General features: G+C 45.0%; 1 protein-coding gene across 1 annotated transcript; it reads left to right on the plus strand.

The window, feature by feature from the left end:
* The first annotated feature begins 3,319 nt into the window (after nt 1–3,319).
* SPINK2 (serine peptidase inhibitor Kazal type 2) lies at nt 3,320–7,865 on the plus strand. The gene is made up of 4 exons (XM_082758735.1): nt 3,320–3,443; nt 3,762–3,799; nt 4,602–4,711; nt 7,704–7,865. Exons 1-4 carry the CDS (start codon nt 3,395–3,397, stop codon nt 7,747–7,749), a joined length of 243 nt encoding a protein of 80 aa, XP_082614861.1. The 5' UTR covers nt 3,320–3,394; the 3' UTR covers nt 7,750–7,865.
* The last annotated feature ends 10,375 nt before the right edge of the window (nt 7,866–18,240 follow it).

An 18,240-nucleotide genomic window follows, 5' to 3' on the forward strand; every position in this document is an offset into this window, starting at 1 on the left:
AACAATCGTGCAAGCAGGAGGATGTACTGTGGGCAAGACTGCCACCACATGGTACAAGGACAAATCCAGAACAGGAGTGGGGAAAACCGACCTCACACCTCCAAACAGCCCTGGCCTCTTTAGACAGCTGTAGCCAAATCTTGATGTCTCTGCCTGATCAATTAATTTGGTCCTTCCCTCCCATCCTGCAACATCTGCAGAGCTCTTATCCAGCAGCACTGCCCCCAGGAGGGAAACACTCCTTGGGGCCGTGGTGTGAGGCAGTAAATGCAGACACCACAAGGAGCTCACTCCCCTCCAGGCAGCATCCCACCATGTTACACACAGATGAGAGGGAGCCAGGGACACAACGTGGGCAGCTGGCCAGCCAGTAAATTAATTTCAAAGGCAGGCAGGTGATAGATGGGGTTCACATGGGAAAAAGGAGAGAATAAATTGCCCATCTGGGACTGATACAGCAAAGAGCAGCACAGGACAGAGTGAAATGAATGGGCATAGAGGGATCAAGGAATGAGAGACTGAGTGGCAAGCACATAATTGAATCCCTGAGGCCTGGATCCTGTTTTCAAGCTACATGGGACTGCGAATGCAGAAGCACAGCTGAACTGAATGATTCATGGTGTGTGCGTGACAGACAGGACCCCCAGAGCAATATTTTATGGGCTTGGAGGTAGGAATGCCACTAACAGTATGGTGAGGGAATTTGATGAGATGAGGGGCTTCATCTACATCCTTCTGTAAATCTTTGAGCACAGCCCTTAAGAGAACAGCCTGGAACAATCTGCCAAAATTAGACATGATGCCACAGCTAGCACTCTGGACCTGAGCAGGGAGTCAGCTTGTCAGCTGGCATTAGTCCCCTCTGCACCACAAACACAGGCTTACACCAAAAGGTTATCAGAACGCTTGTCAGGGAGACTAAAATGGTCAGAAAACTCAGCTCTCACCCCTGTGTTCTTCTCCATCCTGCTTCTGTGCCAGGTTTAAGCTGGCAGAAATGGTCAACTAACCAGCGCCAAACTATTTCCAGGGTGTTCCTAATCTCACCAAGAGCATGGGCCCTCTAGTGACTCAGGGAAGAGGCTTTCAGCACTTTCCCTTGTGTTGTGCTATGCTACTTCAAGGTTGTTGTTTGTTTTTACCCCTGTATCTACTCAGAGGGACAGGCATGCTCCTGTACTTGTGGCAAGAGACTCACATACCATTTTTTACCATTTTTTACCACTTACCATTTTTACCATTTACCACCACTTGTGGCAAAGAGCATATTCCACACCACAGAGCTGAATCTTCCAGTCTAAGGTAGCAGGAAATTTGATGCCCTAGTCCCAGCCCTTCCGGCACCATAGCAGACTAAGACCTCTCCTTATATCTGTTTTAAGTGGATGGGGCGGTAGATTTGCTTATTTCAAAATTGTGAAATAATTTTACACTGAGAACTCCTAGCCTCTACTTACCTTGCACTGACACCTAAGCCCATGCTGTTCACATCCCCAAGCAAAGTCAATAATCATGTCCTTGGGCAGACTGACTCCCTGTGAGCAGAGACCTGATTTCACTAAACAAGAGTCCAAAATAGCTTTCCACCTGTCCCACCTTCATGAAACAATGTATTTTCTTAGTAGGCTCAACGGTCGTACTCTGGAGACACTGGGAGATGCCCAAACTAGATATTAACACACTAACTTGAATGCTTTCAACAGGATCTTGTCCCAAAAACATTTCTCCCCAAGAATTTTGTACTTACCTGTTCAGTGACACACACCTAAGAAATTAATATCTTAAGATATTAATGGACTCCTACCTAGACAATCCCCTTGTTTTTATTTAATTCTGCTAGTAGCTTTTCCTTTAAAAACACACCTTCAAGAAGAAAGGCAACCCACCCAAGCCTAAACTTTCTGGTATTAAACTCCCTGATGTTCATATTTTTTCCCAGCTTTGGGACTACACTTCTCCCACGTAAAATCTTTCCGGAAGTTAAAGATTCCCCAGGGAAGGCAAATCCAGCAACTATCCGGAAAATAACACGGTAACAGAACGATGCTCCCTTCTCAAACAGCTTAGCAGGCAAAGCTGGGGCAAAAGCTTGGGCAGGGCTGGGGAAGGAGACAAGCACAGAGAAATACCCCATTAAATGCTCCACCAGCCGTGAAACATTCTGGTTAGGCATCTTGCTTAAAATAGCCAAGCTAAAAGTTGATTTGGCAACAAACATCCCTTGTGTCAGGTATGAATGCCAAAGGTGTGTTCTGACAAATCACATACCTCAATCAGCTTGCAGAAGTCACCTGCAGGAATAACAACATATTCGTCAGATAACAACATAATCTCACTATGATGCCCTGTGGGGGCACACAGGTAAAGAAAAGCCATGGTTGGGATATCTTGGAGGCCAACACAGGGATGGGAAGGATGTGTGAAGCGTGGTATGTACCCATATGAGACACAGTGAATATTATTGGGTTATATATAAATTAAATATTATTGGGTTCATCAAATATTATTGCGTTCATCAAATATTATTGGATTCTATATAAACCAAATACTATTGGGTTCATCAAATACTATTGGGTTCATCAAATATTATTGGGGTTCCATATAAATCAGTTATTATTGGGTTCATCAAATATTATTGGGTTCTATATAAATCAAATATTATTGGGTCATCAAATATTATTGGGTTCATCAAATATCATTGGGTTCTATATAAATCAAATATTATTGGGTTCATCAAATATTATTGGGTTCTATATAAATCAAATATTATTGGGTTCATCAAATATTATTGGGTTCTACATAAATCAAATATTATAGGATTCATCAAATATTATTGAGTTCATCAAATATTACTGGGTTCTATATAAATCAAATATTACCGGGTTCATCAGATATTATTGGGGTTCTATATGAGTCAGATATTATTAAGTTCATCACGTTATCGAGTTCATCAAATATTATTGGGTTCTGTATAAATCAAATAGTATCAGGTTCGTCAAATATTATTGGGTTCATCAAGTATTATTGGGTTATTGGGTTCTCTATAAACCAAATATGATCGGGCTCATGAACTACCACTGGGTTCCGTGCCCCAGCTCGTACACACACCCTCACAGCCCCTTTCACAAGCAGCCCAGCCCTTCAGAAACCGCACACCACCCACCTTTACGCTACCGGAGCCCTTGATGCTACGTGGCGGCAACCATTGGGTTTGGCAGAGCCCGTCCACGTTATCCCCACCTGCCCCACGATACTCCCGGCCCTGCCGCGACACCCCGTGCTCCCCCGGCCCCGTCTGTTCCCCAGTGCCCCCCCGGTCCCTGCGGGTGCCCCGCAGCGCGTCCCCGCCCCGCCGCGCCCCCGTTCCGTTCCGTTGCCGTTGGCGTTGGCGGAGATGGCGGCGGCGCTGCCCGTGCTCGTCCTGCTGCCGGCTCTCCTCGCCGGTACCGACACGGGCCGGCGGCGAGCTCTGGGTTTCGGGGAATTGGGAGAGGGGAGGGACCCGCACGATGACCGGGGGCAGGGAAAGGGAAAGCCCGAGCCGGTACCGGGCAGCGGGCAGCGGGCAGCGGGCAGAAGCCGGTAGCGGGGGGATGCTGCGGGTGGAACCGGGCGGTACCGGGCTGGGTGTGGGGCAGGCAGCGGCTGGTCCGGGGGTTTGGGGACCAGACCGGCTTGTCCCAGCCTCTGGGGGGGGATCCGGGATGGGGGGAATCTCGGCGGGACCCGGGCGCCGTTAACGGCGGCTTCTCTCTCCGCAGGGCTCCTGTCGCGTCCCGGTGCCGCTGCGAGTGTGCCGGTGGGTGCAGCCTGCTCCGTGCTGGGCACCGCGGGCGAGGACCCAGAGACCCCCCCCCCGGTCCCCATAACCCTAACCCTAACCCCAATCCTAAACCCTAACCCTAACCCTAAACCCTAAACCCTAAACCCTAACCCTAAACCCTAAACCCTAACCCCTGGGAAGGGAGACCCCGCAGACCTCCGTGTGCCTGCTGGGGCACTGCAGCCGCTCCCCCTAAATCCCAGGCACTGAGGGGGAAGCCTCAGCACCCTGCCAAGCCAGGCCACCCCTCCCGCACCCCCACTCAGGACCTCCTTGCAGAGGGGCTGTGCCTGCCAGGGGCTGTGACCGCAGGAGATGCTCCGCGGAGCACCCCGAGGCACCTGCACCAGCCAGTCTGCCTGTTGCAGGGCTGCAGCACGCCTGCCATGGGGAGATCACTCCTTAATTCCCATCTCCTATCAGCTAGGTCTGTAGACATCCTTCCTGGGATGTCCACTGTCCGCTTCTGACACAAGACATCGGAAGGAGCTGCATTTTGTAGCACGCCACCGACTTGTCAATATGTCCTGACACAGCCACACGCTGCTGCAGATCAATCTGTACTAGGCAGCAGAAGCCAAGTGATAATTTCCCATACAAGCACAACAGATAATGTGGCACTTTATAACGCTGTGCCACCCCTTATTGAGCTCTCGTTTCTGTGCGTGAATATGCCAGTATCCTTTGGAAGCTCTCCAAAGTTCTCCTGCTAAACTGGGAGGACTGGAGAAACTCATTTCAGCTGGTGTATGACTTGCTGTGTATCTGTATTCTCCAGCCTGTATGCGACGTGTATGGTGTGCCTGGATGTCCAAAGGACTACAATCCGGTTTGTGGGACCGATGGAGAGACCTACTCAAATGAGTGTGTGCTCTGCCTTTCAAACAGGTAATTCCAACCTTCCTTTCACATCGGCTTCCTTTACAAGTAAAACATGCACCCTCACATCCCAATTAACTGAACAGTTAGTGGCTTTGAGTCATTCACAGTCTGTTAATGGCAATTTTAGCATTTTCTCAAATGTCAATAACCATGAAATGCTTGGATTGCATCATCTGGGAGTACTGAATATTGTTTTTTGTAATTCTTAAGGAGGGGCATCATGGGAGAGGGGGAGATGGGGAGGGATGTTGCCTGTAGCATTCACCCAGTGCAACATTGCCATTAAATACCATGTTTATGTCAGTAACATTTTCACTAGGGTACTTCACACACTACCCAAGCAAATGGCAAAATTGAAAGAAAATTGGCAAACCAGTTGTTAAACCTACAATTTGGGAGAAGTTTGGAAACCCCAGCAAATCAAAGGGCAGACATAGTGTTACCTGTGAAAAGGGGAGAAAAAAGGTGCTGTCATGTCACATTGTTAAGAACCTGCTCATCGTTGCTACCTAAAATGATAACGGAGTAAGTTAATAAGTGATTGACATGTAGATAGTCAGAGGGAAAAAAAAAAAAAAAAAAAGTGTAAGCAAATCTGATACAGATTTGTCAGAAATAATCCAATCAAATCCATAAGATTTAGGATTTTTGGCAAGATAACTGGCCTAGCAGAGTAGAAGAAACCAGAAGTGCTACTCCTTGACATTAACAAGGCATTTTACATAGCTCCACTTGACATTCACATAAGAAGACAAATAGTTTTTCAACCAAAATTAAAGGATGAAGAGAGAGCAGTTTGAAATGCTGGAGTTTAACAGCAGTAATCAAGCTGGAAAGTGCTATTAAATGGGATTTCCTTTAGCTGCAGTACACAATATGTGTTTAATAATGAATTGGAAAATAAAATAAAGACAATAAAAATTTTCAAAATTAGATGGGATACAATAAACTGTGCAGGGCAGTATCAGAATTCCCAGGGGTCAGGAGGAAAGCATCAGAAATGCCAAAAATTCAATACATAAGGAAGAACAGCATGCCATGGACAAATGAAAACAGAGCCCACAAGGCTGGCAAGGAGACCAATTGCAGCTGACCACTGTGTGGTGGTCACCACGTGCTGGGATGGGTTGTTACTGAGTTAATTTGCAAAACAGTTAAGTAGATGGAAAGGAAGTCTAGACATAAGGAAAATTTAAGTTGTCGAGCATATTTATTAATAAACTTTGCAGTCCTTTGCAGGACATTTTTAAGAGCATGTCAGAAAAGCAGCTATCTGAGCTGATAAAGCATATTCGATCCTTTTTCAGAATAGAATGATGGATTTTGAAATCCAGTCTTTTTTTATCCATTTCTGGGATACTGTTTTTTTTAGGCATGATCCCTCAGCTCCAGGGGGGTGCATGCTGAATTCCTGAATACAGCGCTGCACACAGCACAAAGGGATCTCTAGGCAAATTTGCTACTTGTTTCCACTCCATTCCTTAAGTAGTTGTTGATGGGGCTTATGTCTTGTAACAAATGCGCATGTTTTGTGTGAAATATGCAACATAGGATTTCAGATGCTTACACAACATGGGTTTTGTCTTAGCCATCTCTTTGGCTGGCTTATTCAGAAAAGTATTTTCATCTAAAGGGACACAAGGTGGTCAGATACTATCTTGATTTTTTTTTTCTTCAATAATTCAGTAGTTGGCCTACTCATTGTCTTTCTAGTGCAGCCTGGAGAGCTTTGTTTTGAAGTGTTTTACGTGGCATGAGCACAAGGAGAGAACACTTTGTCTTACTGGAATTATTTCAGCTTTGAAAAATGGTTCTTGGTCATAAGCAATGGTCATTTCACTTCAAGGAGTGTAGAGTACAGTCCGTAACTCAAGAGGGGAGAACAAAGAGGTCTTTCTGCTCTTCTGAGCAAGTGGCATGACCAGTAGCTGCCAAGATAAATAGAATAATCTGGTGATGTAGAAATAGATACATGGGCATATCACATAGTGACTTACAAACACTCAGCTCTAAATTAACTTAGGTAATTCTTAGCAGTCATCTGGCAGGTGATTTCCAGCCCCTGTTCAAGTCCATTGAAGGAGTTACTTCCCTGATGGCCAAGGCAGTGCCACCCATGGGCTTTTTTAGCAAGACTATGTGAGCACCTGGAGAGCCCCAGGTCCTGAAAAGCATTACAGTACTGCAGGAGAGGTTTAGCATCTCCTGGGCTTGATTTTTTTTTTTCTTTTATATTCCCAAGTTGCTCCTCTACCTTCTGGTTAAAAGATCTCTAATTAGTACAAATTTTCCTGACCTTTGGGTAATCACAACCGCTTGAATTTCAAGAGGAGTAAAATAGCTTGATTCTATTAAGATAGAGAGACAAACTGAAGATCTAGGGCAGTCTGCATTATATTACTTTCTTCTTGCATCCACACTTACTTGGTAAACTGAGATTTGAAATTGGAGCACTGCAAACTACCATTTATTGGACTTGTTAAAAAATAAATAAAAAATGTTCCCAGAGACTTTGCTAAAATTTCCTTTAAGAAGGTTCCATCATTCCAAGAACCAGACATGCAACATTTAGTGAGTGTGGGCTGCAGAAATGCACCAGGATGTGCGCTGAACTCCCAAATGCAAGGGAGACCTTCTGTCAGTATTAGACCTGGTTCCCACTTCAAGCACTGTGAATTTGACTTGCATTACTGCTTTTTAATGGACACTTCAGACCTCATGGCAAGCTTTGTCAGGTGGTTTGATGCATCTCAGACTTGCAGTTGGATTTACCATGTTCTTATAGGCCTTCTTATTAGCCTGAAGTGAGGCTGTCTCTGGTAAGTTATTTGTTCTGTGTGTCTGATTCATAAATCTTTTCATCATTTACTCTGCAGTAAGGTTTGCTATAAGTGATTCAATTAAAAACATCACTACATTTAACTGGGCATAAGGGAGAGTCTATAAAATGTCTCTGTTACAGTGCTTCTCCTCTAAAATAATTTTGTTTTGCTTGCAGTGAAAATAAAAAGGACGTCCAAATTTACAAGAGGGGACCATGCTGATATGTCAGATGGCACCTCATGAAGAAAATGGGAGGGACAAAGCCAGTTCAAATAGAAACAATACTTCGAATGTACCTCCTATGTAGTCTGTCTTAATAAATAACTTTGCCTGTTCAAACAAAGTACTGTTAGTGTATTTAAACCTCATAGACACAGCGTGTTTATAGCCTGAACTGGAGTCACTTCCTGCAGTAGAAGTGACAGCGAAAATTGCAGGGGAACATGAAGACTGGTGTAAAAGGGTGCGGCATGAAGCGGGTCTGGCAGGCCTCCCGCTGCCTGCAGGACAGACACTAGGGTTCAGTTCAGCCACAGACCCCTTGTCGTGCAAACGAGCACATGGAGCTCCCTGCCTCTCTGCTATGCACCTCCGAAGCTGAGCAGATGGCATTTGGGTTGTTCAGCAGTCCCTCTACCTCTGCTCAAGGCCTGCTGTTGTCCTGCTTCCAGCCAAGGCCTTTGTCAGACTTCACGGGGCAGAGGTGCACGGCGTGCCTCCTGCCTGCTGAGGGGTCACAGCCTGGTGACTTGTGCTTTGACAACAGCAATGCTATCGTCCTGCATTCCTTTCGAAGGGCCAGACCCAGCCTTACATGACAGCACATGCCTGTCTTCATTCCGTCAGTGCAAAAAACAGTCGCTGTCAGAGTGATCTCACTCATGGTGTGACGGTTATTTGATAAATAACTGTGCTTGCAAAGGAACTTTAACAACCCCAATCCTCTTAGCTGTAGAAATGTCCCTTCAGTATTTGAAGAAAACGTGTATAGCATTGCATTTTTTTGGCAAAACTCAGACAAAAACAAACACCACAAAACACAACAAATCCAAACAAAAAATAGCATGTTAGGCTGACAGTTATAATTACATTAGAGCACTGCTTCCAGCATAGGAATGCTTCAAGATAAAACCTTAGAGGTGTTTTTAAATCTTCCTAATTTTCTGCATTAAAAGAGATAATTCAGCAGTGCAAGAGTATGTGAACTCACCAAATCTGCCCCTGACATCTGTTTTTCATATTCTGCACGTTAAAATAAAATATTTTAATAAAGTGTTTGAGTATCTTGATTTTTTTCCTCAGATCAGTGATCTGATTCAAAGCCTGATGGAAGTAGACCATGAAGGAACATGCCTGACTCCAGAGAAATGTCAGATAGTCTCTTTTCCCTCTCATTACCAGTATTTTGTTAGCCTGTACTACTAAATATTCATTATGTTTGTCCTCGGTTGCACTGGACGATGAACAAGAGCTGAAGGGCGAGAACCACAGCCTGAATCCCGTGGGAAACTAGTCAGTGAAAGGCATGAACTTGTGGGTTTTGATATTGCTCACTAGGTGGCAGCATTTTTTTTTCTTTCAAATCTCATTTTATTTTACGTTCTTGGTAGAGGTGTAGCAGGAGTCTGTTAATGACTTTCGTTTGTACACATAAATATTTTGTTAGGAGCTGTTTATTTTCATCTGTATTATTAGTGTCATTACAGTCCTGGTAAGTAGTCAAACTCATTGTACTTGGCAGAATAAACTTGTGTTGTGTTTTTTTTTCCTGATCATCGAATCCAAGGATGTTTGCTGCAAGAGACTACAGAGTAGTATTTTGTAATAATGCTATTCGGTGGGCAGATACCAGTGGCATTCACTGACATGGTTATGATTGCACTGAGTTCTGTCTTACCTTCATGACTTTTGTTGCTGGTCACATAGCAATTTTTGAAAGTTACATTTTCAAAACATTTATGGAAGCAGCGTAGGTTTCTGGTTAAAGCATTCTTAATTAGATAACCTTAGAAAAAGTCATTTTGCTCTGAAACTGTCTCACCTTTACATTAAGAAAAAATTACTCTTTTTGAAGTGCTTTTTTATCTATTGGTTATAAATTTTGTAAGATTCTGGTACACTTGTTTTATTTTAACATTTACACAGATGTTTGTTTGTTGTTTTTTTTTTCCTTGATGTTATATACAGAAGCGTTTAAAGTTGACCCAAAACTGTACCTACTTACTTTAATCTGTTCCTGTTTACCAGTAAGAGAGGCAAAGGTACTGAAAAATCCTCCTGTGATGCTTTCTAGAGCAGACTGAGATGTTAAACTTGTCTTGTAATTGTCTGGTGTCCTTATGGGTCCTGTGGAATATTCCAGCAAGCCTCAAACTGTGCCCTGGAAGGGTCTGGCTTTCCTGGAAATCCTTTATCTTATCTTCTATTCCTAGCTTCAGATATTTTGGATACTTGGGAAGCTGCAGATGTCCTTAAAGGGGAAGCGGAACTGAGCCTTCACCCTTCATCTGTAATTGGAAGTCATCTGTCCAAGTGAGGAGTGGATCCTTTATAAACCTTTGGGGCTGCTCTGTGATAGCTATCCGCATGCACTGTCTTATCTTCCAGTAATCTTTGGGAAATTCCAAATATCTTTTTTTTTTTTTTTCTCTTTGTGAATAAAGGAAAATCAGCTTTGAACTTACATGGGCGTCAGAACTCTCCTGGGGATTTTTTAAATGCAAAAGTTGGTGTTCTGTAAATTTATCAATATGCTTGCCCTACAATGTGCCTGCCTTCCCTAAGCTTAAGCTAGGAGACATAAACACAGCTAGAAAATATGAAGTGGTAGTGATATGATTGTGAATGGGGAGTCAGTTCAGTGGCTAAGTTTATCTAAGAGCTCTCGGGACAATATGACAATTTCTGTGTTTGGAAGTTAGGTAGCTTTGCAACTGTAATCAAAGTTTAAAACAACTACATGTATTGTCATCAGCTGAGAGCTAGATAATACTCATGTCAGAGTCAAATAGGAGAAGACAGCAAAGCAACTCATCTGTCTGGGTTAGCCAAGGTAAAGATTTCCTAAGTTTGTACTATAAGGGTCTGTAAACTCTTAGTAGCATCTTTTCTTTTATGATGATCTGGTTGAGCCCAAAGGGGGGAAAAGCTGCATCATGTTGGGAATTCCTTCGTTTCTACACAGAGGAAGAAGGATACCCTTAAAGTGTCCTTAAAAAAAAAAAAAAAAAAAAAAAAAAAAGGTTTTTTTTTTTAACTCTGAAATTAAAACCAGGTGTTTGGGCTCATGAGGAGGGAAACAAATATTTGCCTACTCTTCACATTTAACTATATTAAGTTACATCATCTCTTGACACTGCTTTTAGACTCTGCAATGCACCAGTGAGCCAGAAGACACATTTATGGAATAATGTGCCAGAACACGGTTCTTGTGGTTCTTGTATACAATTTCAGTCATGAAAAGAATTGATTTTTACCTTACAAGCAGATGAGATGTTCCTGTATCAAGTAGCCAGGGGACTGTTACCAGAGTTGCTTTTCTGGTAATTAGCTGGCAGTCAGTCTTTGGGCTGTGAGAAAGAAGGGATTTCCTTCCTCCTTTTCACCATGTGTTAATTCCCTGATCTAGAAATCTCTCTCACTGAAGGTTTACTGTCAGGTAGTGCAAATGAACAGTTGGAAGAAAAGTGGTCCAAAACTGAAAATATAGTTAAAATAAAATAAAAAAAAAAAAGCAGGAAATCCATACATATGTGCATATTTCATTCTCTTGTCCTGTTAAGGTTGAAAGGATCGAAATAGAAAACCAAAGAGATACTCAGTGATGCAGAAGAAAAACACGGAGAGGGGATGATCTCAGTCTTTCAGGAACACTGATTTTTTTTTGTCCACTCAACAATCCAGTGAATGTGCATTCTCACAGCTCTGGGCTCCTCTCCATTCTGCTACTCTGAGTATGTTTGATCTCCGGGCACTGAAAGAAGCAATGAAAAATAGTCTTAAGCACATTCCTGAGATTTTTTCCCACCGCCACTGCTCTGCTGATGCACTGTGCAGCTGTTAGCAGAGAATCTGCCAATTCTGACATACAGACACTCGATTTGATTATTTATTTTTTTTGTGGGCCATGAGGATGTAAGAGTGGAGGTAGATAGACACTGAACCAAAGGCAATAATGAAAGGGTAGGAACTTGTACTTTGGCCCGGCCAGGATTTTTGCCTACATGCCAAATGAAGAGTTCAGCATTGTTTCATTTTGTTGTCCTCTTTGCTCTGCAGTGAAGTGGTTCACTTTATGCAGAAGAAGTACCCGGGATCACTCATGCTGTAGCTAGCTAGGCTGTGACAGAAGCTTTAAAAATACCCAGCTGGAAAACAGAAGTCCCAAGCCAACTGAATCACATTTAGCCCTAAAGCATTTACCCCAACCTCCACGTGCGAGTGCCAGCATCTGTCAGCTGTCTAGTGAGCCAGCTGGGTGAATGGGTCTTTCCCTGGGATAGAGCAGCTAAGGGAAAAGATCTGGGTCTTTTTTAAGAGTAATCAATTCCCTCCTTCAGTTGTCTGCGAGGTCACACGAGGCCTTTTGTTGGCCAAGTAGGGTAAGAAACAAGACAAGACACAGGGAGGAGGACTTGCTTTCTTGAGGAATGCTGGCTTGCCACACGCACTGCACAGCAGCCAAAGGTTGCATTATTCGCGTAACGTCACTGGTGTATTTACTGCTTCGTAGTGATGACAATGAAACGCAGCAACGCTGTGGAGGAAAGGCAATGAGGGAAGGATAATATAGGTTGCAATACTGGATTCTGCGTTTTAACTGCTTGCTGGTTTGAAGCATGGCCACAGGCTTCCCCAGGACATATCTGATCAATTGCTGACTTGGGATCAGGGAAAGGGACAAGCCATAAAATCCTAGGGCAAAATATGTGTGCTGCCCAGGCATATGTCTAACTCCTACAGCAAGATGTGTTTGAGTCACCTGTAAATTACAGATTTTTTTTTTCTGTTCATAATTTCTCCTAATTTCCAACCTGGTGCAATTTCCTAATTTCCAACCTGGTGCAATTTGAGTCCATTCCCTCTTGTCCTATCGCTGCCTCACAGCTTTAGGAAAGACAGGGAAATTCATATTTTTATTTGTTTATATATTGATCCTTGTTTGCTACCCTCTCAACTAGTGACAGTAAGTGTCCAGCAGCATGTCCCTTATGCACATGCTGGCTGGCAATCCTCCCTAGGAGTCCAAGTCTTGGGAGGAGGTACATGGAAAGACCAGTGCTCTCTGTGAGGAGACCTAACAGGAGGAGGCCATTTGGGGCGCTCAGGACTAAGGGACCATCTCTGCTATCCGTGCCCTGCCTTATGTCACCCTATCAGTCTGTGTGACCTGAGGGTGGGCACACACAGGTGGCCATGTACCTTGCCTGGAGAAACCCTGTGTGAGTCACAGACTGCTCACAGCATCCTGGGTGGGTTCTGTCAGCTCAGTTTCAGGCCTGCGGTTTCTGATCTAGAGCCTTTCCTGTGCCTCTGCGACTGAAGACAGTCATTTCAGATGGCAGTCATAGAATCATAGAACTGTTTAGGTTGGAAAAGACCCTTAAGATCAATTACAACCAAAAACATAACACTACTAATTCTACCACTAAACCATGTCCCTAAATGCCATGTCCACGTGTCTTTTAAATACTTTCAGGGATGGAGAATCCACCACTTCCCTGTGCAGCCTGATCCAATGCTTAACCAACATGAAGAAATTATTCCTAATATCTGATCTAAACTTCCCCTTGGCACAGCTTGAAGCCATTTCCTTGCATCCTACCACTTGTCACCTGAGAAAAGAGTACAACACCCACCTTGCTACCACCTTCTTTCACATAGGTGTTCTTCCTGTTTCCACCTTTTATTGCTGAGTGTGACATCATTTGGTACAGAATATCCCTTTAGTTGGTTTAGGTCAGCTGCCCTGGTGATGTTTCTTTTCTCACTTTTTTGCCCACCCCCTAGGAGGGTTAGAGAGAGTCCTGATGCTGTGCCAGCACTGCTCAGCAACAGACACAGCACTGGTGTGATAACACTGCTGTTCTAGCTACAAGTGCAGAGCACAGCACTGTATGGGCTGCTGCAGGGAAAGTTAACATCCCAGCCAGACCCAGTACACTGTTACATCCAGGTCGCCCAGCCTTACCTTGTTTATCCTGTGCTTTGGTACCTCAAGCATCTCAGAGGCCCTGCACTGAACTCACTCCATTGTTAATGTCTTTCTGGGGAGCCTAAATTGGACACATACCCAGATTTGGTCTCACCCAGGCCCAATAGATGGGAAGAATCTTCTCCTTTATTTCTGTGGTTGCACTCTTGCTGATACAGAGTGCACAGAGTGCTGAGGGGAAGGATGTTTCTCATGTAGAGGAGTCATTTTCCACTAATTGATGCTAATGCCCAAGGCAGCAGAACCACTTGCTGATTTCCTTTCAGACCGTTTCATTCATGTAGACTTACAGTTCAGAGCTACAGACCTTAAGGACAGAGGCAGGGTGACAAAGTCTGTCCTCTGTAGCCATCAGCACTTTTGGCAGTAGCATAAACTTCTTGTTAAATAAACATGGTGATGCGAGGCAAATGAATCCTGCTGTGTTATATGTGTGCCTAAATTCTTCCATAAGGACTCCTGGTTTACACAGGTGACATGGGATATGATCTCATTGGGAGAAACTGCAATAAGCCCCATATTCTTATCTGGAGTCTAAGCATGTTGCTGTTGAAATGCTGTATTGGGACTGGTGTATATCCTCACGCTAATGGACATTTTGCTTTATTGTAGCTAACAAAAACCCAGCAGTAAAGAAAAGGAAGTCCCTTAAGCGTGTCTTTGGTCACTTGATGGAGAAACTGTGGGACATACACAGTGCTGTACAGCAGATGGCAGTGAGAGGCCTGGGCAGCGGGGTCAGTGGAGCACCTGTGAAGGTGAAACTAACTCCGCAGCCCCCAGCTGAAAAGATACTGGTGAAAAGTTGCTCAGGACTTAAAAGAGACTGAACAGATTCAGAAAAAAAAAAAATTTTTTTTTTTTTTTTTTTTTGGTAGGACCACATTCCAGTCTCTAAAATCAGCACAGATATAAAGGAAAAATGGACAAAATTAGGATCTTTGGCCTGAGATTTACTCTGTCATTGTTTTTAAAAAGCATTAGCCCTTGGAAGTAATGGTTAAAAATAGAGGTTAGAGGCATGAATAGTGAGAAGCTCTTGTATGTCCTACACTTTGTAGCTGAGGAAGCATAAAGAAGCTGCTGCTGACGAGGTGCATGAAGAATGTTGCTTTTTCATAGATTACAGCACGTTGGCACTAGCTGAAAAGGGTTTAGGAGGTGGGATCCACCTTCAGAGACATCACTGAAGCCGAGGCAGGGCAGTGGCCAAGACCAGGAGAGCTGTGCCTGACCACTGCAGTGGGGAGCTGAGCCTTGAGCCATGGCTCCCAAGAACTGCCCTCTAGAAATGTGTTTGTTGGAGAGAAAGCTGCATGGAGTTAATACCTGCACATTCAGCCTTGAGGTGCAGAGCAGGGAGAGGCAGCAAGCAGCTCTCAGCAGCTGCTCACCTGTGTCTGAGGTGGCCCTCCAGAGCAGGGAAAGAAAAGCAGCTCAGTGTCCCCAGCAGGGACATATCCTCTTTTTCACCAAAGTTCTTGGTTCTCTGCAGCTCCACAGAGCTGGTGCTGGGGTTGGACACAACATAATTTTTGGCCCCACAGAGTCCCCAGCCCACAAGTGAGCAGATGGAGCAGTCTCTCCTTGAGGCCTGGCTGGGCAGAGCCTGAGCTGACACCACGCAAGTGCCCTGGCAGAAGGGAAGGGGACAGTGGGACTGTGGGACCCTGAGAGCAGGGCCATCCTTGTCACTGGCATCACAAGGAGAACAAGGAGGCCAGGCAGCTGCCACAGCCCTGAAGCAAACACCCATAGTGAGGGACACTCCTCCAGCCCTTCATGACCCTGCTCCAGTGAGAAATAAAGTCCTTTCATCGTCCTGTATTTAAGTGAGTTGGGACTTTGGAAACCTGACAGCTTTGGCCTTGAGGTTCTGACTAGGACAGGTTTCTGCAGGCCTCCCAGCTCCCTGACTTCTTTCCTAAAAAATGTACAGCCATCTGAACCTCTGGAAGAGTGCTCGCTACTCTTCACATTCCTCTGGCACTCCAGGAGTAAAGAGCAGATATGCTTGTCTCCTCCTGCCTCTTCCCTGCTTTTATAATCACCAGTACTGTAGCCAGTGTTTTCCTGGGCTGGGTACAAGAGACAGCTCACACATGTGATGCCCAGCTGGCTCTCTGCATGCTAGGGCATGCTCTGCCTACAAGCAATGGCAGGGCTGTTGAAAAGCCTCCTGGCAAGGAACTGCAAGTATCAGAGCCTATTTTAGTCACTTCAAAACAATCTGGTTAGTAAGAGGGAGGACAGGATGGAGAAAGACTGTACCCCAGGCAGAGATTGCAGATGGAAATGCCAATGAGATGACACTGTTCTCTGAGAATTATTGGCTCAAATAGAGGAACAATAAAACATCCTAGTTTCCATCTACGTGGCTGTAGCCAGTGGACAAAGAAAAGGCACTGATTCCACTGGAAGTCACACCTGATTTGTGTCTGTCTGGCCTGAATCAGTTCTGATGCTGAGGAGAGACGGGCTGAACCTTGCCTACTAAAACAAAAAGGGAAATGCACTAAAGAGGCAAGCCAGCTCAGCTTTGAGCACTTTACATCTGAGCCAAAAGCTCCTGGGAAGCCCCTCTTTGGTCGGGGTGGAATTCTATAGTGAGCTGACCAGTGTACTTCAGAGCTATAGCAAGGAGACAGCCTGGAAGGCACAGCCGCAGGGACACAGCATTGCCTTATAAACATCCTTTCTCTGGGGAAAGGTTTTTTCAGTACGGTCATTCTGTGCTTCTCTTGCTGCTGTTTTGCCAGCTTTGTGATCAAAAGATCAATGATTCAGTGAAGTTCTTGTGTTTTGAGCAAAGGCAATTGTTAGCAGCTCCCTACAGAGCAGCTCACCAACTGCAAGAGGTATCCTTTGAGTCAGAACTGGCTGGTTAGGAAATTCTGCTATAACTGAAGGGAAGCAAACAAAGTCTGTAAAGCTGTGTAGCCAGAAAACCCCAACACAATAATAACAAAACAAAACAAGAGGAAAAGAAAACAGAAGATGCCTTTTGCAGCTTCCCTGGGCATTGGTATGTTACAGGGAAAAGGGAAGGTTTTGGTCTTTTTCTTATGGTTGGTTTTCAGGGGGGTGGAGGGAGTTTCTGGAAAGCACACATTTTTTAACCTGTATACTTAGAAAAAAAGAAAAAAAAAATCTCTGCTCAATGCCCAGAAAAGAGATACTGGTACTAACCCTCATTTGCAAGAAAGAAAACGTGACAAAATTCAGGAAAGACATGTGCATGCCAAAGAGGCAAGTCAGACATTCAGGAAACCTGAATTATACCCCTTTCTTCTCCTGACTGATTGACAGGTCGCTTCTCCTCTCTCCTCTTAATCTTCTTTCCATCCTGCCTGCTCACTGCTTTAGAGGGACATTTGGGCCAGGACAGCCATGAGCTACGTGTATAATTGCCCCAACAAAGTGTCTCCAGCCAACGTGCTGCCGTAGTGCAAGTGCCTGGCTGATACCCAAGCCTCTGTGAGCTGAGTCCAGATGAGTGGGATGCCAAACATATGCTGCAAATGCCAAATCCTCCCTGCAATGCCACAGCGTCATGCACAATTGTCAAGTGTGCATCGCACTAGCTGCCTTTTTCCCCTGAAGGAAGGGAGACTCCACCATGGGCCTAGAGGCACCCTGCATATTGTTCCTCTTACTCTCCTGCCAAAGAGACTTCCTCTGGGGCCAAGATATCTTCTTAACAGGTCAGGCACAATCCCCAGCAGAACTCTGATCCCCTGCCAGGAAGAGAAATCCTTAAAGATTTCAGGATCAGGAAGGCATTAGCATTTGCCATTCGGACACAGACAGAATCAGGATGTGACTTTCACGCCGTCGCTGCAGGACTCCCAGCATTTCGGCAGCTTGTCTCAGCCTGAAACACTTTGCTACCAGCACTCCTTGTGCAAGTCCGGGCTGGATTCAGAGGCTAAGTAAAATGGTGTGGGTTTTTTGTTTGTTTGTTTGTTTGTTGTTGTTGTGGGTTCTTTTTCCACATTAGAGATATTCTCTCTGTTGACAGTAATAAACGAGGGAAGAGAGGAGTCCTTCCTGTTCCCAAGGACCAGGTACTCCTATTTGGCAATGTTTGAGGCACATGTGTGGAAGAAAATAACAGACAGCATAAAAACATGAACAAACCTCTCTGGGCTGGGCTATCTTCCCAGCTGTCCTGTTGCCAAAAGTGCCCAAGAGCAGGTGGCAGGGCCGAGCAGAGGCAGGTAGCGATACCCACCACAGCTGCTGCAAGCGCGTGGCATCACACCTTGTGAGGTCTCTGCCTGCACCTCGCACACTGGGGCCAAACTTTAGGGCTGTACCTTGCAGCAGGGGCCTGCAACCTGACCACATCCCCATTCCTCCAGCCACCCAGGTGTCACACCAGACTTTTCTTCCAACCTGCTTGCCTCCACCCATTGCAAGCCATGCTGCTGTTGCTTAGCACCACAGACACACACCGCACATCCCCTTGGCTGGGTGCCTGCCCAAGGCATGCAGG

Source organism: Aythya marila, assembly GCF_965140915.1.
Source record: "Aythya marila genome assembly, chromosome: 4".
Classification (NCBI taxonomy): Eukaryota; Metazoa; Chordata; class Aves; order Anseriformes; family Anatidae; genus Aythya; species Aythya marila.

Excerpts from the sequence above, each read along its gene's own strand:
- SPINK2 (XM_082758735.1), top strand. The coding sequence starts at position 3,395 with ATGGCGGCGGCGCTGCCCGTGCTCGTCCTGCTGCCGGCTCTCCTCGCC. Across the intron at positions 3,800-4,601 it reads GTGCCGCTGCGAGTGTGCCG|CCTGTATGCGACGTGTATGG; the intron begins GTGGGTGCAGCC and ends TGTATTCTCCAG. Across the intron at positions 4,712-7,703 it reads GTGCTCTGCCTTTCAAACAG|TGAAAATAAAAAGGACGTCC; the intron begins GTAATTCCAACC and ends TTTTGCTTGCAG.